We start from the raw sequence: 20,789 nt of genomic DNA on the forward strand, positions 1-20,789 counted from the left end.
ATTAGAAGAGCTTAGAACAGGACACAAAGTTCACCTAGCTCACACCTCAAGGCTATACTTTGCTCCATCTCCTCAGCTGGTTTCTCGTTCTCTAAAGATCCAGGGAGACCAACGGTCAAATCCATCCCAGCTGGAACAGAAGCTTGTCAAGGTGATACCATCTGCAGAAACCTGTAGGCCCTGGAGGGCCTGTTGTGCCAGGCCCAGCTATGCACCTCTCCTTATGCACCAAGCATTTTCATGACCTGAGAAATCTAATCTCTACTACCTTTGGGGAAACAAGGGAGGCTCTCCCCGATGTAGCCACCCACCAAGGCTCCGGCTGGATGCAAGGTGCTGGGCGGCGGGAGACTTACCTCCCAGAGATGTTGCGTGTTCCTCACCGCGCCGGCTTGCACCTTCTCTGGGGGCAGCACGACGCCCTGGAAGGGCCCAATCCAGGTGCCCTGCTGGATCCTCTGTGCCGCACAGATGCCGTAGGCCAGTCCGGGCACGGTGCTGGTGCACAGGCACACCTCCCGCGGCAGGTCCCGAAGCCACTCGGGCAGCTCGGGCGGGGGCGCGGCGGCCGCGGCGCTGCTGGTGCCCACGAGCCGGCGCAGCGAGTGCAGCGGCCCGTGCATGGGGCACTCCCCGTTGCGGTTGTCCGCACACATGTCGCAACCTGTTGGAGACAGGTGAGGGGAGGGAGGGGAGACGGTTAACCCGGCGGCTCCGGGCAGCCCATACTCAGGTAAACCCCTGAAACCACAGCATCCCCTCCTGGATAAGCCACCTGCGAGGGAGGAGACGCCGTGAGGGCCCCGAGGCCGCCGGGAATGGGGCGAAGGAAACCCGCGCCGCTCCCTTGGAATCTGCCGCACACGAATCCAGCTGTACCGAGTCGAGACCCCAGGCGCCCCCAAAGGCCTTCCGAGCCGGGTGCTGTCGGCACGGTTGTCCTTTCCGCGGAACCAAGGGCTCCCTCTTTCCCTCCTCCCTTCCGTCCCCAGCTCCCTCTGATCCTCCCCTGCTCCCGCGGGTTCTCTCCCCACACGGTGTTCAAGGCGAGTTTGTCCTTACGCCGCGAAAAAAGCCCGTCCCTTGCTCTGACAGCTCGCAGTGAGTCTACCTTGGTCTTACGGGTATACATTGACTTTCCTCTTTATACAATTAAAGTGGAGACTTTAAAAATCACCAAAGCAGGTGGGCGATCAGCGTGGCACGCCATTTCCACTCCCCGGGACCGCGCACGGGAAGGCGGAGCCGGCCTTGGCCCGCGTGACCCGAGCCCCAGCCCCCGCAGCCCCGGCGCAAAGGCAATGAGGTCCCTCAAGGGCACCAGGGGGGTATGGGTGGGTAAGTGGGGCTGTTCTAGCGGGGTTGGGGTGCCTGTGCCTGCGTGCTAGCCCATCCCAGAAGCCAAAAAGGAACCAACAGCAAGTTTAACAGTCGGAGTAATGGGTCTTTACTGATCAGGATAATGGCTCAAGAGAGAGAGAGAGAGCCCCAACTCCCGCCCAGATGGCTGATCCCCAAAGCTAAATGCAATTGATAAGCAAAGTGAGAGCTGTCATGAAGCAGGCTCTCTCCCACGTTCCCCAGAGCAGCCCGCGTGCGAGGGGTCCCCCATCTTCCTGGCCAGTCTCTGCGGATGCCCAGGGTCCCCCCACACAAACTGGGCCGGAAGAGGCCGGGCAGCCGCGGGAAACAGGGCCTGCGGCGACCGAGCTGTCGGATCCCAGCTCCCTCCAGGTTATTAATGGGCCCGACGGAGCCGCGATGTCTGCGCCCGGCCAGGGGGACCTGCTTCAGGGAGGAGGCCTCAGTGCCCGCTTGCACCACCCCGCCTCCTGGCCCAACCTTCCTGGGGAGCCGCGGCGGCCGGTGCAACCCAGCCCTGTGGTGCTGGGCCTGGTATCCGGCGAGTCCCGACTGGCAGAGATGGAGATGGCCAGAGCTGGGCACAGGCAGATGAACCAGCGCTGGGCGGCGGGTCACCCTCAGGGCCTCCCAGTACCTGCAGCTGGCTTGGTTGTAACCCGTCCTGGTGGCTCACCCCGGGTGTGCCCTACCCCTGCAGCAACAGTCTGCCGCCCAAGGACCTCCTGACAAAGTGAGTCACTGAGGAGTCTTCCACTAAGAAACACCTCGTGGCAGCTCAGCACAGTGAGCGAAACCTTGTTCCTCCATTTGTTTCACAGGGAGCTGAGGGCTGACATGTGAACATCCTATGTCAGTCAGAAGGGATCCAGGGGGTCCAGTGGGCTGTGCTTTCCCCCCAGTCTGCTACTCTCCCAGTCCTCCCCAGGGCCCAGGAACCTCCAACACATAAAGCTCCCCCTACGCCCCCAAGCAACACAAACTAATGTAAAAACAGCATCAGGCTCTGAATCTGACCCTTAGAGCCTGGATAGCAGGTACGCCAACCCCATCCATATGTCAACCCCTCCAGAATATATACTCCACACACCCTCTCAAGCCTCTGTGAAAATAAAACCTCCAAGACAAAGGGGAACTGGAAAGAGGGACAATACAAATTCATAATCACCAAGTGCCTACTATGTGCCAGACACCTGTCTTGAACCAAACAATCACCATGTTGTCTAAGTATCATGATTCTTGTTTTGCAGATGATGCAATTAAGACTTCATGAACAATGTAACTTGCCCAGGAGCCAGAAACTAGAAAGTGGTGGAGAAATATTCAGTCAGGTTCTGACTGACTCCAAAGCCTCCAACCCTAGAATCTAGGAAGAATAATGAAAGCTGTGAGACTTTTATATCCAAATGCCAAATGCATAAACTCAATCAATAGAATTGAAATAGTTCACTAACTCACTATTTTGGGGCCACAGAAATTGCTATTGCATGACTGAATTCCAGAGATTTCTCTCTTTTGCACACTCTTGTATTTGGGGAGGTGAAGAGAATGAATTGGAAGGTAAACAGATTACATCCATAATTTTGAATTTTAGTGCTTGCCTTCAGAGATAGGCACCTTTCAGCACCTTAGCAAGAAATAGCTTAAAACAAATGAAAATACGCATAGGCAATGAGCCCCTAAAAATAAAAAGAAATCACCCTGGGAGGTGCTTAACTACCATTCCCATTCTGGTTGGCTCAATGAAACAAAGGGTGAGAATCAAGAGCGTTTGGTGCTCACTCCCCTAACAGTCCATACCAATGATTCTGTCAATCCAACATCTGTACAACATGTCATACTGCACCAGCTGCATCAGTAATAAAATGAGAAGCAAAAGTACCAGCTTCAGCCACCATTCCCACAGTCAGCAAGCACACTCCTGGGATTTGTTACACATGATAGAACTCTGCCCACTCCTCTCTCCAGGAAGTCCTCTAAAGCCCTCTTCAACCTCCTAAGTTTCATTTGTCTCCACAAGGTGTTGGAGAAACTTAATAGAATTTTGCAGAGTAAAAAGCTGAGGCTCTCCTAATGTGTAGACTACCTATATGTTATGTCCACGGCAGAGTAGGGAAGGCCAATCCACTTTAATTAGTCCACCCAACAGGAGTCTTCTTAGTTCATAAGCCACTGCATGCTATATCAAAATATTCTGCCAGAGAAGTTGACCAGTTACATCAAAATACATGTCATACCCTAAAGTTATTACGTTTTAATACACAAAACCTCCACCACTGAAAATATTTGGCTCTGACTTATGTCTCAGAGTAACAAAGGAGCTTGAAGATGTTTAAACAAAGTAACTGATTACTCAAGGGTTGACAAATGTGGTGGAAATAGACAAACATTCTACGAAAGTGTTTTCTAGACAACCAGCCATAAACACCTACATGAAAGGTTTGAGGGACACAGGGGCTAGATGCCCAAACTACACATTTAAAAAAACACGTATGTATTATAACACATAAAGCATTCCATACAAATTTGTATCTGTAAAGAGGAGGCAAATAAATGTTCTTACTTCTCTTAAAACCAGGGTAAGGTTTTGTACAAGTTCATCATTTTTTTTATAAGAGTTTTCTGTATCTGTGAGAAATACCAAATTCCCCCAGCAAGATACTTTGCAATGCTATTTCTGCATTAGGAAATTGTATGAAATCATGGTCCCTGTTCCAGTTTAAATAGATCTGTTAATGCTTCTGTTTATGGTCCTTGAATGAGACTCGCTCACCTACTGAAGGCCGGGCGGAGTAGAGTAGAAGGCAGACTGTCACTCTTCTGTCCTGTCCTGTATTGTTTATTTTTACTAGTGCACATGCTACCTTTGTAATTGCAAATAGATCTATTTCAAGGTAAAGGGGACAAAGCAGGCTGTGGTTTTCTTTTCTGGCATTCACTTCTCATACGAGGAAAGATGAAATGTAAAACGTTTCAGGGATTTTTTGGACAGGCGGACAGGAGCGTGTAGGGACAGACGGAGCCGGGACCACGGGGGCTGGAACCCACGCCACGCCAGGTCTCTGCTCCTTAACCTCTTCGCCTGCCCTCACCAGTTCTCTGGATCTAAGGAAACCAAGTCGCAGCTGAGAAGCCTGCCTCCCCGCCCGGGCGGGGGTAACAGCTAGACCATAAATCCTCTGGAATCGCCGCTGAGGTCGCGGCCCTCAGTCCGGCAGGCCGAGCCCGGCGGGGCCGGCGCCCATCGATCCCCGCCCGGGGACGCGACCCCAGGAGTGCCGCCTGCTGGCAGTACCGCGTGCGCTCTGGGCCCGTGCACCGGCGGGGTGGGCCGCGGGGTCGCCGGGGGCTGCCCGCCAGGGCAGAAGGCAGGCCGAGCGCAGCGGCCGGGAGCTTCCCGCACCAGGGTTTCGCCTCCCCCAACCCTGGCCTCTCCCCCCAGCCCGGCCCGCACAGTTGGCTGGACGGGACGGGAACGGGACCATGCGTGGGGTGGGCGGCCAGGCCTTGACGGCCGGCCGGAGACCCCGCACCTACGTCTAACTTGTGAAGGCCTCGGCACCCTCCTGCGGGCAAAGGGCTTTCTCACAAGCCCCGACGTGGCCGCCGCCACAACCGTCCGGAGCCCCCTGCCGCGCCCTGGCAGCCCTAGGCCTCCCCTCCACCCAGCAGGGGTCTTTCCTTAGGCTCCCCCGGTGGGTCTGGAAGCAGATCCAGAGGCGAGGCAGGTTAGCGCGGCCGCCGGGAAGTGGAGACAATTGTGGTCGCGCAGAACCTTCTCCAGGATGCTCCCTGCGCAAGTTTAAAGGTCCCCGCGAATCGCAGACGCGCCGGGTTTTCCGTGCCTGGCCTGGCGGCTGGCTTGGCCCTGGGACCAAGACGGAGAGACAAAAGGGTGAGCGAAAGACAGACGTAGGGAAGCAATGTGCATTTTGTCTCCCGATGACTGTATTAATAAATTAAATGGGAGCGCGGGGCGTGAGGGTGGGGGAATATTCCGCCGAGATAAACCTCGCCGGCCCCTGCCCCTGCGAGGCCGCCGTATGCGAGGCTGAGATGATGAATAGGAGGCGCGAGAGGAGATCGAAGCGGGTCCGCGCTGGCTCCACTCTCTCCTACAAAACTATAGGGCAATTAATTGTGGCTTGTCCCCTCATCCTTCATCTCCTGGTGGCACATATCGATGGAGATTACTGCTGATGGACCATTTTATCACCTTAAATAAACAGTCGCCACCTCTTCTAACCTCAATCTAATATATGGCTCTATGTTCAGTTTCGGGGCGCTAGATAACGAATGATGTAAAATAAAAATAGCTAAATCATGTGTGTAACGGGGAGGGGCTGAGCTTGCACACAAAAAGAGAGAAGAGAGAAAAAGAAAAATAGGACAACAGAAAAGCCCGCACATTGACGCCGAACGTGCCCACCACCAGGGACCAGGTCCGAAGTCTGAGTCCCCCGCCGGCCCCCGAGAGCAGCGCGGCTGGGCGGGAGGAGCGCGGCGTGCGCCTCGGCGGCAGGAAGAGCCCGCTGGAGGGTTGGTGGGCTTAGGAGCCTCCCAAAGAGGGAAGTGTTGCCTTCTGGGTGGGAAGAGATTGGGAAGGAAAGAAAGTACTCTCCCTCCTTTTAACTCTTTCCCCGACCCGTCTACTGGACAAACCCCAGATTTCCATCTCTCGCCCGGCCCCGCTCCCCAAACCCTTAGGAGGGTGGAGCCACCGGCGTGAGAGCCTCGGGTCCTACTGCTACGCTAGTGTACACTCCGTCGCTGTTCCGAACGCTGTTCCCTGCACACAGGGCTCCCCATGAATGGAAGCAGACCGAGACCTTCAGCTGGGGAAGCTGCACAGTGCCCCACTCTTCGCAGACAGATCCTCGGGTCAGCTTCCCACCCGGCTCCCAGGTGTGAGAGAGGAACATAGGGAGTGCCCAGCATCATCCTTCCAAACACTAACGCCCAGCACACCTTGGCGGCCTCTCACTGCCCTCCAAGAGCAGAGAAACGAGGGTTCAAACAACCACTAGGTCGGAGAACCCCATCAGCAGCCACTGTGAGGGAATCTGAGGCTTCAAACAGTCCAGCAGCAAAGGAGGTCAGTAATAGAAGAGGAAGAAAAGGTTCCAATCTCCATTTATATTCCACAACACCCCACCCACGAAACAGAGATGAAAGAAGAGGCAATTAAGTGTTGAGAGCTTCAGTGCAAAGTGTACTTCAATCATAGAATAAATTAATACATGGAATTAGATAACAGAGATATATATTGGAAGAGCTCACCCAGGCAGCTTGTACAGTTTCTGCTGTTTTAAAATCTTTTTGTGTGAAAAAAAGAAACTACAAAACCTTTCACCCTGCCTCTGTCATAGATGCCAATAAAGTCTCAAGGTGAAACTAGTGTTGCTGATTCACAAGTGTTACTGATCCCAGGCAAAAAGTTACTCTTCTAAGGGAAAACAGCAAGCAAGGAGGCCCTTTTCTTTGCCTTGCCAGAAAAAAAGAAAATGACTCAATGCAAGCAATATATGTAATAAAATGAAGCAATGCTAACTGGTCACTTCACAGCATTCTTTTAGAGGGAGATGGCAATAGACTAAAAAAACCTATGAAAACCTAGGCATGACAAATTAATAGGTGCTTTCCTTCTACCCCCCTCTCACCATCCCCACCCATATACAACCTAGAAATGGGGAGAAGCTCTGTTTTTCAGTTTTCATGTAACATATCAACTACTCTTGCTAAAGGAAAAAAGAATTTCCCACCCTTTGCAAGTTCTGATTTGTTTTGGTCCCTAGTTAGATTAAACTCACATTACTTTTCACTTCATCCTTGTAAAACACATCCCATGGTTTCAAATCAGAGTGTACTCTTGCCCTGGGTAGTTCCTGAAAAAATGGGAGACCTTCCTGGTCTCCCAGCATGACACAGTGTTACCTCAGCTTTCTATTTTCTGTCTCAATTGCCCTTTAATTAGGGAACAACGTGAAACATAACTGTAATAGCACAATCTGACTCCTTTCCCTTCTTTTCCCTTGCACTACGCACATGGACACAGTCCACTCAACTGAAAAGGAGATACCAGAAGATTAACACAGTAGGAATAACTTAAATAAATCATAATTCATTTCCTCCAACCAGAGGAAAAATGTTACCTAGGCAATAAACTGGTTCAATAGCCACATATTAATTAGGAATCTATCCCAACTCTTTCTCTGGTTAGTCTAGGTTTTTCTCTGGTTAAAATGTATTGAACCTCAAGACAGCACTGTAAACAGTACAAGGAACACAGTGCAAGCCAGGGCTTTGGGGGTGCACATGCTGGTGTCTTTTCCAGCACTGACTTAATTCAGAAGAGAAACTGCAAGCTTGATCAAGTAGTCTCAGCCACCATGACTATATTTCACTTAACTGTAAGAAATGCTGTTTCCAAAGCACTTCTTATCTTTTATTTCACATTTTTAAAGAACTGTTCTGAAAATGACATATTCAAGCAATGCAGTAGGAGATAAGTATTTTTGAAACTTCATTAAGATAATGCAATTTTATAAAATTTTCCGAAACTCCAAAATAACAAGAGTCTTCTTTAACCGCAGAGCAAATTCGAGTTGAAACCCTCCTTTTAAATCAGTTCTTTATCCTCAGACTGTAGAAGGGGAAAAGTAAATACAACTTCTCTTTTTGTTAATAATTATCTCCATCAGAACGATAATCTCCAACCATTATGAAAGGATTGATAAACCTCCATCACTAGGCTCAGGCAGTGTATTTCATCAAAGTAATGACTTGGGAGTCCTTTAAGTAACTATGACCTGTAGTGGTTTTTTTTTTTTTTTTTTTTTTTGCTTTTACAACGAATTAAGAGGTCCACAGAGTGGTAGATATTCTGCAAGAAGGGACTTATTTAAAATAAAATGATAACACATGTTTATGATCAACTTTCCTCCTACAGAAGCTAGATGAAGGGATGAGATTAAGAATATAGCTGAGTGGGTGCTGCTCTTTCAAATGCCATATTGCTTTAAACCTGAGTCTCTTAACATGCGTTAAAGTTCTCTCTAGAGGTCTCTGGAAGTATATTTATCATTTACCCCAACACCTTAGGTATAAACATATCATAACTTCTGAAATTACCAAAATGAATTAGATACAAAGCAATACACATTCTTGGTCTTTATTTAGAACTCTGCCTCCAAACCTCGAAATGGAACTGTACTTGTAATAAGTGTTTGAAACTGTGAATACAGGAACGGAAGCTAGAAAGAGACCTGGTGGCTAATTAGGCATTTGCCATTTACTTGGGGACAAAGAGAGCAAGCGTCGAATACTAAATGACTGCTGCCCTCATTTAAAAAAATAAGTAAGCAAACAAGCGTGGCTACAAGATTGCAAATATGTACAGATTAAGGGTGCACGGAGAATGCGGGATTTGCAGAGAATGACCCTGCTCTGTAGTCGGAAATTTTTTCTCACTAAGCAGCTGGCATTTCCACCCCCACCCCCCACGCCTCCTTTGCTAAATAAATAGTAAACCGAAGAATAACGCCTGCCTACAGAGTGACGGACCCAGCGCCATCCCAAACTCTTACTCCAGTGGGGCCGGCCAGTCGGCGGCTCCAGGCCAGGGCCCCAAAAATGAGCTGTCGCAGTTAACTCCAGAGGTAAGAGAGAGAGGAGGAGAAACTAGCCCTGGACTCCATGCTCCCCAGAAATGCTAAGGGTCCCTCCCTTGTCCCCTCTAAGGCCAGGCCAGCTTAGGCCCGGGCACGGGCCCATCTCACCGCGCGCTGCCAGCACCCGCCCGGCCTGGGACGCTACCACGCGGGAGGGCCGAGATCTGTGCGCCCCGGGGCTTAGAGCATCCCGGGTCCTACTGAATTGAGGCTTCGAAGCAGGGTTGGAGGAGGAGGTAACCCCGAGGTGCCACAAGGCCTTCCCATCCGCTCGCCTTCTTCCCTAACGCCAGACAACTTTTGCCACCGTGGTCTGAAAGGTGCCGGCTCGCGGCCTGGACCAGCCCACCACCGGGTGCCCCTCATTCGACCCGCCTCCCGACGGGCGCCCGCGCCCCGGGAGAGAGTGCGCGGGCTGCGGCTACGTACGGTTGTTGGGGTCGCTGGTGTGCTGGTTGAGCGGGATGATCTCCATGCGCTGCTGGCCGTACAGGTAATAGTCCAGCTCCTCGGCGCTGCAGCGGAAGCGCGAAGTGCCCCGACCATCCCCGCCGGCGCCGCACTTGGAGGGCCCCGCGCCCGAGGCGGCGCTGAGGCACAGGTCTTTGGGGAGCAGCGGCTCTGCGGCGACGGTGGCGGCGGCCAGGGGCGCGAACACCGGCAGCTGCGCCACGGGCAGGGCCGAGAGACCGGCCAGCGCGGCGGCGGCGGCGCAGGAGGAGGCCGAGGAGGCCGAGGTGGAGGAGGAAGCCGGTGTGGAGGAGGCGGAGGAGAGCGACGCGGGCCGCGGGCGCAGGCTGTCCGGTGAAGGCTCAACGCGCTCCGGGGGCAGCGGCGGCGGCGGCGGCTGGAGGGGCTGCGGCGCGCCCAGGGGAACCCCGGCGCCGCTGCCCTTAAGCGGGCCTCCGCCGCCGCCGTGCGGGAAGAGGTGCTGCCAGTGCTGCAGATAGGCTGGGTCCACCTTGAGGAAGGCCGAGCCGCCGGGGTCCCCGGGCTTCAGCATGTCCGACGCCTCCAGCTGGCAGGGCAGAGGGCAGAGAAGAGGGAGAGCGTGAGCGGGGCGCAGGGCCAGGAGCGAGGGACAGAGAGCACGGCCGCCGAGACCCTGGAGCGAGAGCTGAGCCTTGGGCCCCCCAGCGGCAGCCCGGTTCCGCGGTCCCTCCGCCCAGCTCCGCCGGGGCGCAAAGTTTACTCTGAAGCAGGGGCGCTGGGCGGAGGGAGCTGTGTGCACGCTGCCTTGCCGCCAGCCCGAGGCGCCCGGCTCCCACCCTGCGCTGTCGGAGCCCGGCGAGAGGGCGCTTCCCCGCAGGACTCGGCTGCGGGACGCGGCCCCCGCCCTCGGCCGGCTCCCGGAGCCGACCCGAGCCGGAGTGGCGCAGCGCCCGAGCCGCGGGGGCCTCCGGCGCCAGGAGGCGGGACAGTCTCGCCCCCCGCCCCCAGCCCGGGACATCCAGCCTCCTATCCCTGGGGCCCAAGACCCTCGGCCCTGGGCGAGCCTCGCCTTACCAGAAAACTCGGAGCCCGCGGCGGGTGCGAGCGCGCTTGTTTGGGCGAGCGTGCGGGAGTGTGCCCCCCGCGGGCGCTACATGCCCCTGGGCAGCGTGGGAGGGGAGCCCTAGAGATCCGGCCCCGCGGAACCCGCCCCGGCCGCGAGCGAACGGTCTGGAGGCCCGCGGAGGGCGCGAGAGTGGTTCTGCCGAGCGCGCGGGAGCGCGGGGGACCCTGGCGCCGGACTGAGCCGCCGTGGGCTGCTGCGCTCGGCCGCCGCGTCCCGGCTCCTGGGCTCTCCGCTCTGGCAGCCTCCCGGCTGGACACGTGGGTTTTACGACAGCACAAAACACAAGTGAGTGAGTGAGTGAATGTGTGTGTGTGTGTGTGTGTGTGTGTGTGTGTGTGTGTGTAGAGGGGGGGGGGAACGAGAGCGGGAGGTGGGGGCTGGCGGGAGGCGAGAGGCAGGGCAGAAGAACGAAGGGGAGGGGAGAGGGGAGAAGGAAGTTCTAACGGCTGGATCCACACACTGCCTGGGCGCCTCTCCTGCACAAATACCTCCTCCTCCTTCCCACTACTTTTTTTTTTTTTTTGGCGTGAGTCTCCTGCTCGCCTGTTGTCTCTTTCTGCCCATGATAAGTCTTTTTTAGTTACCGGCTCATTGGCCTGATTCCGAAAGCCGTGGAAACGCGCAAACAGGAATGCATCTCCGCACGCGCTCGGGCGTACGCTCCGGGGCAGGAGCGCGCGGCCGAGCGAACGGACCAAGTCCTGGGACCGGGTTTGCACTTTTACCGGACTCAGTATTTCCGGGAGTACTGCTGGGTGCTAGAGTCCTGTAGACCGCCACGCAACCTCTACCCTAAATCCTGGAGGTGGGGGGAGCCGGGGGCGGAGAGGGTTGCCGTTATGAAACCCTCCGTCGGCAGCGCAGGAGGCCAGCCTTGCTGAGCCAGGCGGCGTGGGACCGAGGGTCTCTCAAGGGCGGTGGTTGGGCTCGGCGGGACTCCAGACTGGCCGCAGGTCTGGGAGGCGGCTGCAATGGAGTCCCACACTGCCCAGCGCTCAGCCCACCCACTCCTGATTTGTCGCCCTGTGGGCTCGCTCCTTCTTGTTGGCATCCGAGGCAAATATCCGGAGCTACGTCTGGTGGAACTACTGCTCCCAAACACAGGCGAGGTTATTTGCCTTTGGTTGCCCGACTGTCCGGGGGAGTCATCATGTATAGGTCTCTCGTCCCAAACCTGGCGTCCAGGTGCAGGATCCGGGCGCAGCCCCACCCGCGCCTTGCACACTCTGGGAGCTTTGGCTGCGCTTCCATGCTGGTCTCACATCCACGAATCAGGCCCCAGCTCGTCCAGGCTTTTGCAGCCCTCGGCGGGGGTAGACCACCCAAAGGGTGTGTGAAACTGACCGGTCCTGCGCTTCCCATCGCCGGAGTTGTGCCCACATCTCAAAGAAGAAATGTCGCTTGTCTTCCCCCCAACCAACCAATTTCTTTAGCACCCGCCACTCTGAACAATTAATAGCCATTCTTTGCTGATTTCTGCTTGTTTCTTTTTGGCTTCCCAGCACTCTTTCTGAGCCTGGGAAATGCGCTGTTTAGACTGTCCGGGTCTCACGCAGGCTGTCTCGATGCCGGTTGGAACAAAGTTGGACAGAAAATGTTTTGACTGGCGTCGTTGTGACACGGTCATCAGTCACCTCTGGATCGTTAAAGCAAACACCACGAGGGAAACCCCACGGTGCTGAGGACCCCCAGGCTAACCGGGCAGTCTCAGGGGGCTTTGAACAACACCCGGAGGAGAGGATGAAGCTGCAGGCCCGGTTCAATCCTTCTGCTCACACAGCTGCCGAAGAGCAGCTTTGGGGCCACGGGAGAAGATGCCAACTCGCTTTCTCACACTCTCGCGCTTCACCGCTGAGCGAAGAGGAGATTCTGTTTTCTGGGAGACACAGGGAGCACCGGGAATGGGAGCCCGACGCCGTGGTAGCGGCCCACGGCCTTCTTGTTTTTGCCCAAATGTCTACTTACAAGCGTTCGGTCCCAGGACTGGCTATCCCAAAAAATTCCTTCCCGTACCGCCCCGCAAACGCACTTTTAAATCTCAGGATTTTTGAGACGCTTCCCGAGGCCTCTCGCGGCCCTCGCTGTGGGACGTAATAAGATTAGCCCGAACGGTTGAGGGGAGCTTTCTCCACGCCAGGGGCGAGTAGGCTCTTCAAGTACATTTAGTCCGCCCAGCGACCACGCGGAGAAAGCCCTTCATGAACCGCCCTGTTGCAGATGCGAACACTGAGGCTCAGAAAGGTTGGCAGGTTGCCTAAGTTCACGCCCTTAATGAGTGATGGAGGCAGATGCAAACCCGGGTCAGTGAGGCGCCAAGTGCATTTCCCAGCCCACCCTGGTCAAATATTTACTCTCACCTTCGGAGTGACGCCGGACGGCTGTGCGAACCCCTCGGGGGAGATGTGGCTCCCCGTGGTGCGGGGACCGGGGGAGAGGCCTGTGTGTAGTGGCCCTGACTCGTCCGATTCCAGGCCTCCCCAGAGGCCCCGGGCGGACTCAGGTCTCGGGGCCACGGGTCCTGGGGGCCCAGAGGCCTTAGGGAACTAGCGTGGAGGTGAGCGGAAGTTAGAGGGGGCGCTCGGGGGGCCAGGAGCGCGCGGGAAGGTCACCTGGGGGCGGGGTGGAGCTGGACGCGCGCACCCGCAGCGCTCCCTCGGCGGGGCCCGACGCGGGGCGGGGCGCTGCTGGGACGGGGGGGGGGGTGCCGGCGGGGCTGGGTCGGGGCCCGGGCCGCGAAGCCCTGCCCACCGCGGGCGCCCCCAGGGCGGCGGGGGGCCGCTTCTCGCTCACCCAGCGGATCCTGCGCCCACCAGCCACCGCCGCGCTGGCACGGCTCAGCGGTTTTTAGAAGAGTGCCCACCGACCACAAGGGCCTGCACCCCTCAAATCTTCTCCCCTCCTTTTCATTATTTAGAAAAAGACCACGGAAACAAATCACTTCAACCACTTAGGAAGCAATCAAACCTTTATAAAAATCCATCGCTCCCAAATCGATGGGTGCATATTTGCTGGGAATTTGTTCAGGAGGAATAAATAAGGAGCGTGAGTGTATTAAATGCAAACGGGGGGACACGGTGGTGTTTTTCTTCATTGATTAATGACCTCTAAAATAAAACAAGTGGGAAGAAGAGCGGGATCGATAAATTAACTACCCAAATTCATCATTTTCTCGAACAATTTTTTTCACCTGAAAATTATCCTTAGTAAGCCCATTGTACCCCTAACGGGGAGGGGAAGAAGGGGACAGGAGGCCAGAACCAGTAGGGAGTGGCAGGGAGGGGCGGGAAACCGAGAAGATGATTCTGGATGGGGAACCCTCTGTCTGATTTCGTTTGTCATGCAGTTTTAAAGTATGCCTTTCGTATTATTTTTTTCCAGACGGAGGAGGGGGAACAAATGGTCCGTTGCCTTTGACAGGACTCCAATAAAGGATTCAGTAGCTCTCCTCTCTGCCCTCGGCGCTGGCTTCTAGGTTTAAGGTCATGGGTGGCTGAGTTAATAATTCATTAATATAGACATTTATTCAGAAGGCTTCTCTGAGATCCACTCTCCCAGCCTCCTCCCAGAGATTTATTTTCCTGGGAAATGAATGGGTGGGGGGTTGGGGGGACTGTCGGGCTGCAGGTGACAGGAGAGGGGAAGGAGAAAAAGGAAAATAGAGAGAGAGCTGGGCACAGCGGGGAGGAATCTTTGTTTAGCCAGACTAGCAGACAGGTCCCTCGAGCCCAGCATCATAAACGTGGTTGAAAACGTGGCATCCAAACACTACGGGGCCTCTGGCCTCCCGTGGTTCTGTTTCCTACTTGTACATCTGTTCATTTACACTTGTTCACAAAGCTCCTTTCCTCCACACTTTAGGATCAGGGAAGAGCTGTCTAATCGAGGACCTTGGAGTGCAAAGGGGAAAACTCCGGAAAGAGACTCCACCTCCCCCCACGCCTATGAAGTTCTCAGTGGAGGAGCTCTGCCACTTGCCTGGACCTGGAATTGAAGAGCAGAGGCAGCTTCTGCTGGACCCCCTATCCCCTCAGAAAGGCACTGTGGAGGCATTTAAACAAGACCAAAACAAGCATCCAAATCCTTCTGAAGTTTGCCTCACAGGAGGGGCAACAAAAAGTAAACAATAAACAAGTACTTGGCAGGTGATAATAAGGGCTAAGGAGAAGAGTAGAGAAAGGACAGGAGAAAAGCGGAGGACAGTAAGTGCAGGGTGTTACTGTTGAAACTGCAGTGGGCAGGGAAGACTTCTGTAAGGTGGAATTTGAGTAGACACTTAAAGCAAGAGGATGCCAGTTTTGTGCCTGGAGAGGGCTTTTCTGCCCTAACCTATGGCCCAGGGGTTACCAGGTGAGAGTGGCCTCCCCTGCAGAACCTCCAAGGCCCCAGCCAAGGATTCTGCCTCCTTGGCTTCTGGCCACTCTTGGCTCCCTTTGTTTCTACCTGTTCCCACTTGGTTCCTGCGACACACTTTGAGCCACTCCATATCCTTTCCAATACATCTGTTCACTGCTTACACCAGCTAAAGTCACCTCTGTTGCACCTTACACAGTGACCTACCCCAAACTCTTTGGGCCTCAGTTTCTTCAATAGCCAAAGGAAACGAAGAGATTAATGTGGCTTTTAGGAAGCAGCTACCAAATTCTGGCTTCCCGCTCTACCACCTATTTTATAACACCCCCTCCTGGATGCCACGGTTCTAACATACATGGGGTGTAAAATGTACCAAGAAACTGAAAACCAGAAAACCCACATTATTTATTTTCTTCTCTGCTATCTTCTCATTGATCCCTTTGCATCTTTGCTCAATTGTCCTTAGGGATAGAAAACAGTGCCAGCTACTGTCAGAAGGAAAGAAAGGGTGCGAGGAGCAGCACATGGGGAGGAAGATCCCAGAAAGCTTAGCAAGAAGTCAGCTCTTTGGCAGATGCTGCAGCAGGAGCCTCCTGATGCCGTTGCAGGCTGTCTCCTAGGCTTTCCTCCTGTCATGACAGTGCTGGGCGGGCAAACTCCTTACTTTGCCATGTCAAAGACGGCCTCTGGGACGACAAGACCAAGGTCAGCCTATTTCTGACCATTGTCTTTCATCCTGTGCCAGAATCACCGCACACAGCACCTGTTCACTCCACTTGAAATTCAGCCAAACCCTCCAGCTCCTTTCAGTCCGGCCACCAAACAGCTGTCACTCACACAATGCCTCTCAGCCACTCCAGGCCTGATTTGGATGTGACCTACTGACCTGGAGGTGAAAGGCTCTACAGTCCACTACCAATCCCTGGGGCCAGTCATTCTCCCAGGAAAGACTCTAAATATATCCTTTCCATTTGCAGGGAAACCAACTATTATTATTTACAAAGGCCTCATGAGTTTAAAACATATCAGGACAATTCAGTTCCATAAAGATTTAATGAGTAGCCACTGAGTGAAAAACAGCTGTTCTTCTTTCTTTAAGTCTTGACAGGAAAAAGAGAAATAATTAGACAAGGACAACTGCCACTTCCGAAGCTCATGTATTCCCTTGACTATATCTGTCTCATCCACCCTTCCCCCAGGAATCTGCTCTTCCGTTTTTCCAAAAATTTGTAAGAATAGACAAGCTTAACTGTTACCTTCAAATGAACAGCTATACATATCTAGTGAGCACCTACTGTGTGCAAGAGACTACTGGTAAGGATCTTTGGGACAATCTCTTTTGCAGGTCTTCTAGGAAATGCTACCTGATCCTAACAGTCTTCCTTCAGTCACCAGATTGTAGCCTAAATTAGCTGAAGCCTGTAGGCCTTAAATTTTATAGTCAGGATGAGCAATCATATTGCAGGGCATCTGTTTGAAATTAGGAACATATGCTATGGTTGATTCACTTTCTGATGGTTGGTGGTTCCTCATATGTGGTGGGGTCCCGTGAGTGCCTAGCCACAGTCTCTAAAAGCCAGGAGAGCTTCTAGTTAATCCCATAAATGAGGGAGACCCTGAGGCCTTCCTCCCAGGGCAGCCTGAGAAACCAGCACCCACAGTCCCACAGGGCCCCTTATGTACACCTGTGGAAACCCTGCACACCTGTGTGCCCTCTCAGCATACACTCTCCTGGCTGGATTGGTGTCCTAGCTTCCTCTGACTTAGGGGGTCAGAAGACGACACTAAGGCTTGTTGTTATTTTATTATTCCTGGTGAGTCTGTGCTCTTTGTGTAAGAGCCTCTCAGTTACTTAAAAAAAAAAAAAGGAACCTATTCTCAGTTTCCTTTCTGAAACTGGAAAACTTGTCTTTAGACCAAAATAAAGACTATGCAGGTTGCTGGGGGGAAACCAAAAGAGTACACTGCAGTGCCCCTGCCTTCAGTGATCTGGGAAATCCTTCAGTTCAGGACCCAGCTTTCCCTCTCCATCTCCCAGGATCTGGAGCCAGTAAGCACCAAGAGTTCCAAAGAGGAACCCATCACCACTTTAGGATGGAGATGATCAAGCAAAGCTTCAGAAACAAGATGGGCCATTAAAATTTTCTGTGGGCAGAGAGGAACTAGGAAAGGCACTGTAGGACAGGGGACCTGCCTGAGCAATCCCAAAGACAGGACCCTACACAAATAAACAGGGGGCCCAGGTGACCTCTCCTCCATTCATGAGAGTGACAGTTGGATGTCTGGGTGCCCTCTCTGGAAATTTCCATCTGGATAGGCTGTCTCCTTGGGAGCCCTGTGGTCATATTCCATAGATTCAGAGTGATGTTTTTATGAGAAATGTCTTGACCTAGTATGCTCAAGTTTGGTCTGAGAATTAGCTCACAATTAAGATAACTGAAAAACAGTTGAGGGCTCTAGTACGAAGTTATCAGCACAACAGAAATTGTACTGGACTGTGACTTGGGAATCTTGGCAATGCCACTTCCTGGCTCTGGATGACACAAGACATGGTTCTCTTTTTAACTGTAAAGTGTTTTGTAAAAATTTATATGTTTTACATATATAATATATATAACATTTATATATATATGGAACAAGCCTGAGAGACCATTTAAAAGACTAGTAACCTGGATTTTTCTGAAGTTAAACCAGTGTAGGAAAGTGTTTTAGAATAGACAGATACATTTCCCAAGCATCAGGCTAATTATGGTTAATTCCCCTTCGAAAGAAAAAATAAATAAATTACAGAAAAATGACAAGATTCTTGAGACTTAGAGAAAAAAATCATTTTTTCATTGATAAGACTGCCAGATTCTTGAATAATACTTTAAAAAGGCAGTGCTTGATCATATAATACATTCTTAATCCATTTTTATAAAACAGCAATTGACAAGTGACACTAGAACATTGATTGTAAAACTAACATTCTGAAAATCAGTGTTTAACAATTTGACTTTTTAAAATAATTTTGGGTCACTAAGTTTGACCATATTTTGGGCATTCTCTTCTTGTCTATCTACACTGGCAAGCATTTTTCAATTCAAACAAATGTTTGGGTGGACAAGTGTTTTATTTGGCAACAACCTAATAGTTTAAGTATAGACTTCAAAATCAAATGTCTGCTCCATAAGCAAATGTTCTCAAACAGAAGCACTTCTAAGAATTGTTTCCTCAAAACAAATGTTCATCTTGGAGGAGCGAGAAGGGAAGTCCAGGCCTTCTCGTAAACTTCAAGAGGTCCATCACTACTATTCTGTCACCCACAAGACTTTCTATTGGTCACATTCTCTTACATATTTTCATGAGTTCCTTTACAAGTCTAGTCCCCAAAACACTTTGTAACCATCTCTATTGATGGTTGATCTCTCATTTCCAGATGTAGAAAATACCACTTGTTTCCCAATTGTGCCAACAGACGTTCTAGATTTGAGTCCTAACAGGCTAAATTGAGTCAGCCAGCCATCCCTGAACTATCACTGCAACCAAGGAAATTGACTGGCTAGGCCCAGACCTCAGCTCCTGTGCAAACCACAGAGACAGGATTGGGACAGGAATCACTTTCCAAAGGAGAACGAGGGTGATATTACTAGAAGACTGGGAATGAATGCTGACCAGGTAAAAGTAGATGCCCCTCCCCTAGGAAGGTTTTGGCTGCTAACAGCTACAGGTCTACTCTGGCAGGGGAATATTGCCATTGACAAGCCCAGGCTAGTGAAAGCGAGTCTATCCATCCCTTGGATAACGGGCAGTAGTACTTGGCCTTCCCTCCTGAAATGACCAAGAGTATATCCTAGGAGCAGAGCCTTAACTAACAATCCTGGCTCCCAGAGCAAGTCATCTGTGACCCACCAATAGGTGACTGATCCAGTTTCCATCTGCGGCACTCTTTTCCCTATTCATTTTCTAGAATTGATTTAGAAGTGGCTTAAGAAAGCTTTTAAGAAGAAAGAGCTTCATCTGCCGTGCCCTTCAGACTTTTGACTTTTGTCCTTTGCCTCTTCCCATGCCTATCATCCCTGAGCACAAACCTAGTGGGTGAAGGTACAGAAGTCACCTTGCTACCTAGAGAAAGACAGCTACAGACTAAGAGGGAGGAGCCGAAATGTAGTGGTAGTCCAGGTGCCTTGTCAATCACAGCCTTAGACTGCCTAGCCTATCCCGAGACTTCTTATGCAAGACAAATAAACCCTTTGCTTGCATCCAAATGTAATCTTTCCAACACCTAAATCTCCAAATCATCAATGTTTTCAGATTTTATTAATTAGGCACACCACCTGGTGACTCTCTCTTTCTAATAATTATTCTTGCAAAACAGGTGCCAAGCTCATGATTTTAATGCTTAAGGAAGACATACACTGTGAACGTAGGCAGAACAGTTAGACAGCATAGTCAGTGACTCTAAGAGCATTTGGGTTCAAACCTAGCTCCCAACACTTAAATTAGTAGTCATGTGATCTTAGATACATTACTTCCCATTTTCCATACCCTAAGGACCTGACCTATAAATCCCTAAGGTTATGAGCATTCAATGTGTCAGTCCTGCAAAAATCATTAGAACATAGAGAGCATTCTATGTCTTATATCTTATTACATACATTGCCTTTTAAAAAATGATTTAAGAATTAAGTCCCCCACATTTTGGTATCCTAGAGACATCTCCAGTTAACACAAACAGCTCCACAGTGGACATATGACATGTGGACACAAATGGTTAATTGTCCCAGTTTCTTGTCTTCTGGCTTTTCCCTCCCACTTCCATAGGGTGGGGACGACTGGTTCCAAGGACAATTGGCCGTTTCAAAATTATTACATCTACAGTTTTCTTACTGAACTCTGGCTGAAAAACCAAGGTTGGTTATATTTCTACTTTTACATGTTTATGAATCAGAATCCTATCCAAGCACAGACAGTCAGTGCTCCATCCCCAAGTTCCCCCTGTCCGTACATCACATGGCAGCTTGATTCCAGTCACTTTCAAGATATTTATTCTGATGTTTGGGTTGATCTCTTAAATGCACATTTACTTGTTTTGGCTGAATTTATTTTCTCTTTATAAGAAAAAGCTGGACATAGAATCAATAATTATGATTGAGAGCACAAATATTTCACACAAAAAGAAATGCCTCAGGAGAAATATATGCCAGTTAGTCCATTACAAGTAGGATAAGTTAGTACCTCTTGGTAATTAGGACACTCACCTTGTAGTAACTGGTTAACTTAATACCCACTACCCCTGCCTAAGTATATGCTGTTTGCCAGGAAAAGAACTGGGTTTTGGGATAGAGATAAATACTTTCAGTTAAAATTTATTGAGCGTAGACTGTGTGCCAAGTTGTGGGATAAGTGCTTTTCATGTATTGTTTCAGGTAATATTTACTTTAATATAAGTTACCTTTTAAAGGAAACAGGCTTTTTTCTGTACAGTTTTACTACCTAAGAGAGCATCTCTAAATAATATAGTTCATTTCACTTGTTTTTGAGCTTTATGAATAGAATCATGCTGCTTTCTTTATTCTTTTGCTTAAAAATCATATTTGTAAGGCTTATCTATATTGTTGTATATGACCGAGTCCATTCATTTTTAATGTTACATTTTATAAGAATTTACTATAATTTATCCATTTTACTGCTGATGGACATTTGAATTGTTTTCATTATTTGGTTGTTATGAGAAATGCTGCTAGAACATTCCTAAGCCTGTATCTTGTTACATGTACACATAAGGCTCTGTATGTTATAGATCCATGAGTGGATTTACTGGATCAGTAAGTTTGTAAATCTAAAACTTTACTGGAAAGTGACAAACT

General features: G+C 51.1%; 1 protein-coding gene across 4 annotated transcripts in view; it reads right to left on the reverse strand.

Annotated features, from left to right (window-relative positions):
• Positions 1-20,789, reverse strand: part of PRDM6 (PR/SET domain 6) — a 150,743-nt gene that overhangs the window by 89,376 nt on the left and 40,578 nt on the right. For 3 of the 4 annotated variants that reach the window (XM_037005254.2, XM_037005253.2, XM_073221071.1), the window contains 2 exons: positions 9,462-10,050; positions 357-664 (listed from right to left, as the gene is read on the reverse strand). In XM_037005254.2, coding sequence (XP_036861149.2) covers positions 357-664; positions 9,462-10,050 — 897 coding nt within the window. Of the gene's footprint in view, positions 1-356; positions 665-9,461; positions 10,051-10,538; positions 10,877-20,789 lie in introns of those variants that run through there. The other variant, XM_073221070.1, reaches the window with a different exon arrangement.

This window comes from Manis javanica, chromosome 14 (assembly GCF_040802235.1).
Source record: "Manis javanica isolate MJ-LG chromosome 14, MJ_LKY, whole genome shotgun sequence".
NCBI classification, from domain to species: Eukaryota; Metazoa; Chordata; class Mammalia; order Pholidota; family Manidae; genus Manis; species Manis javanica.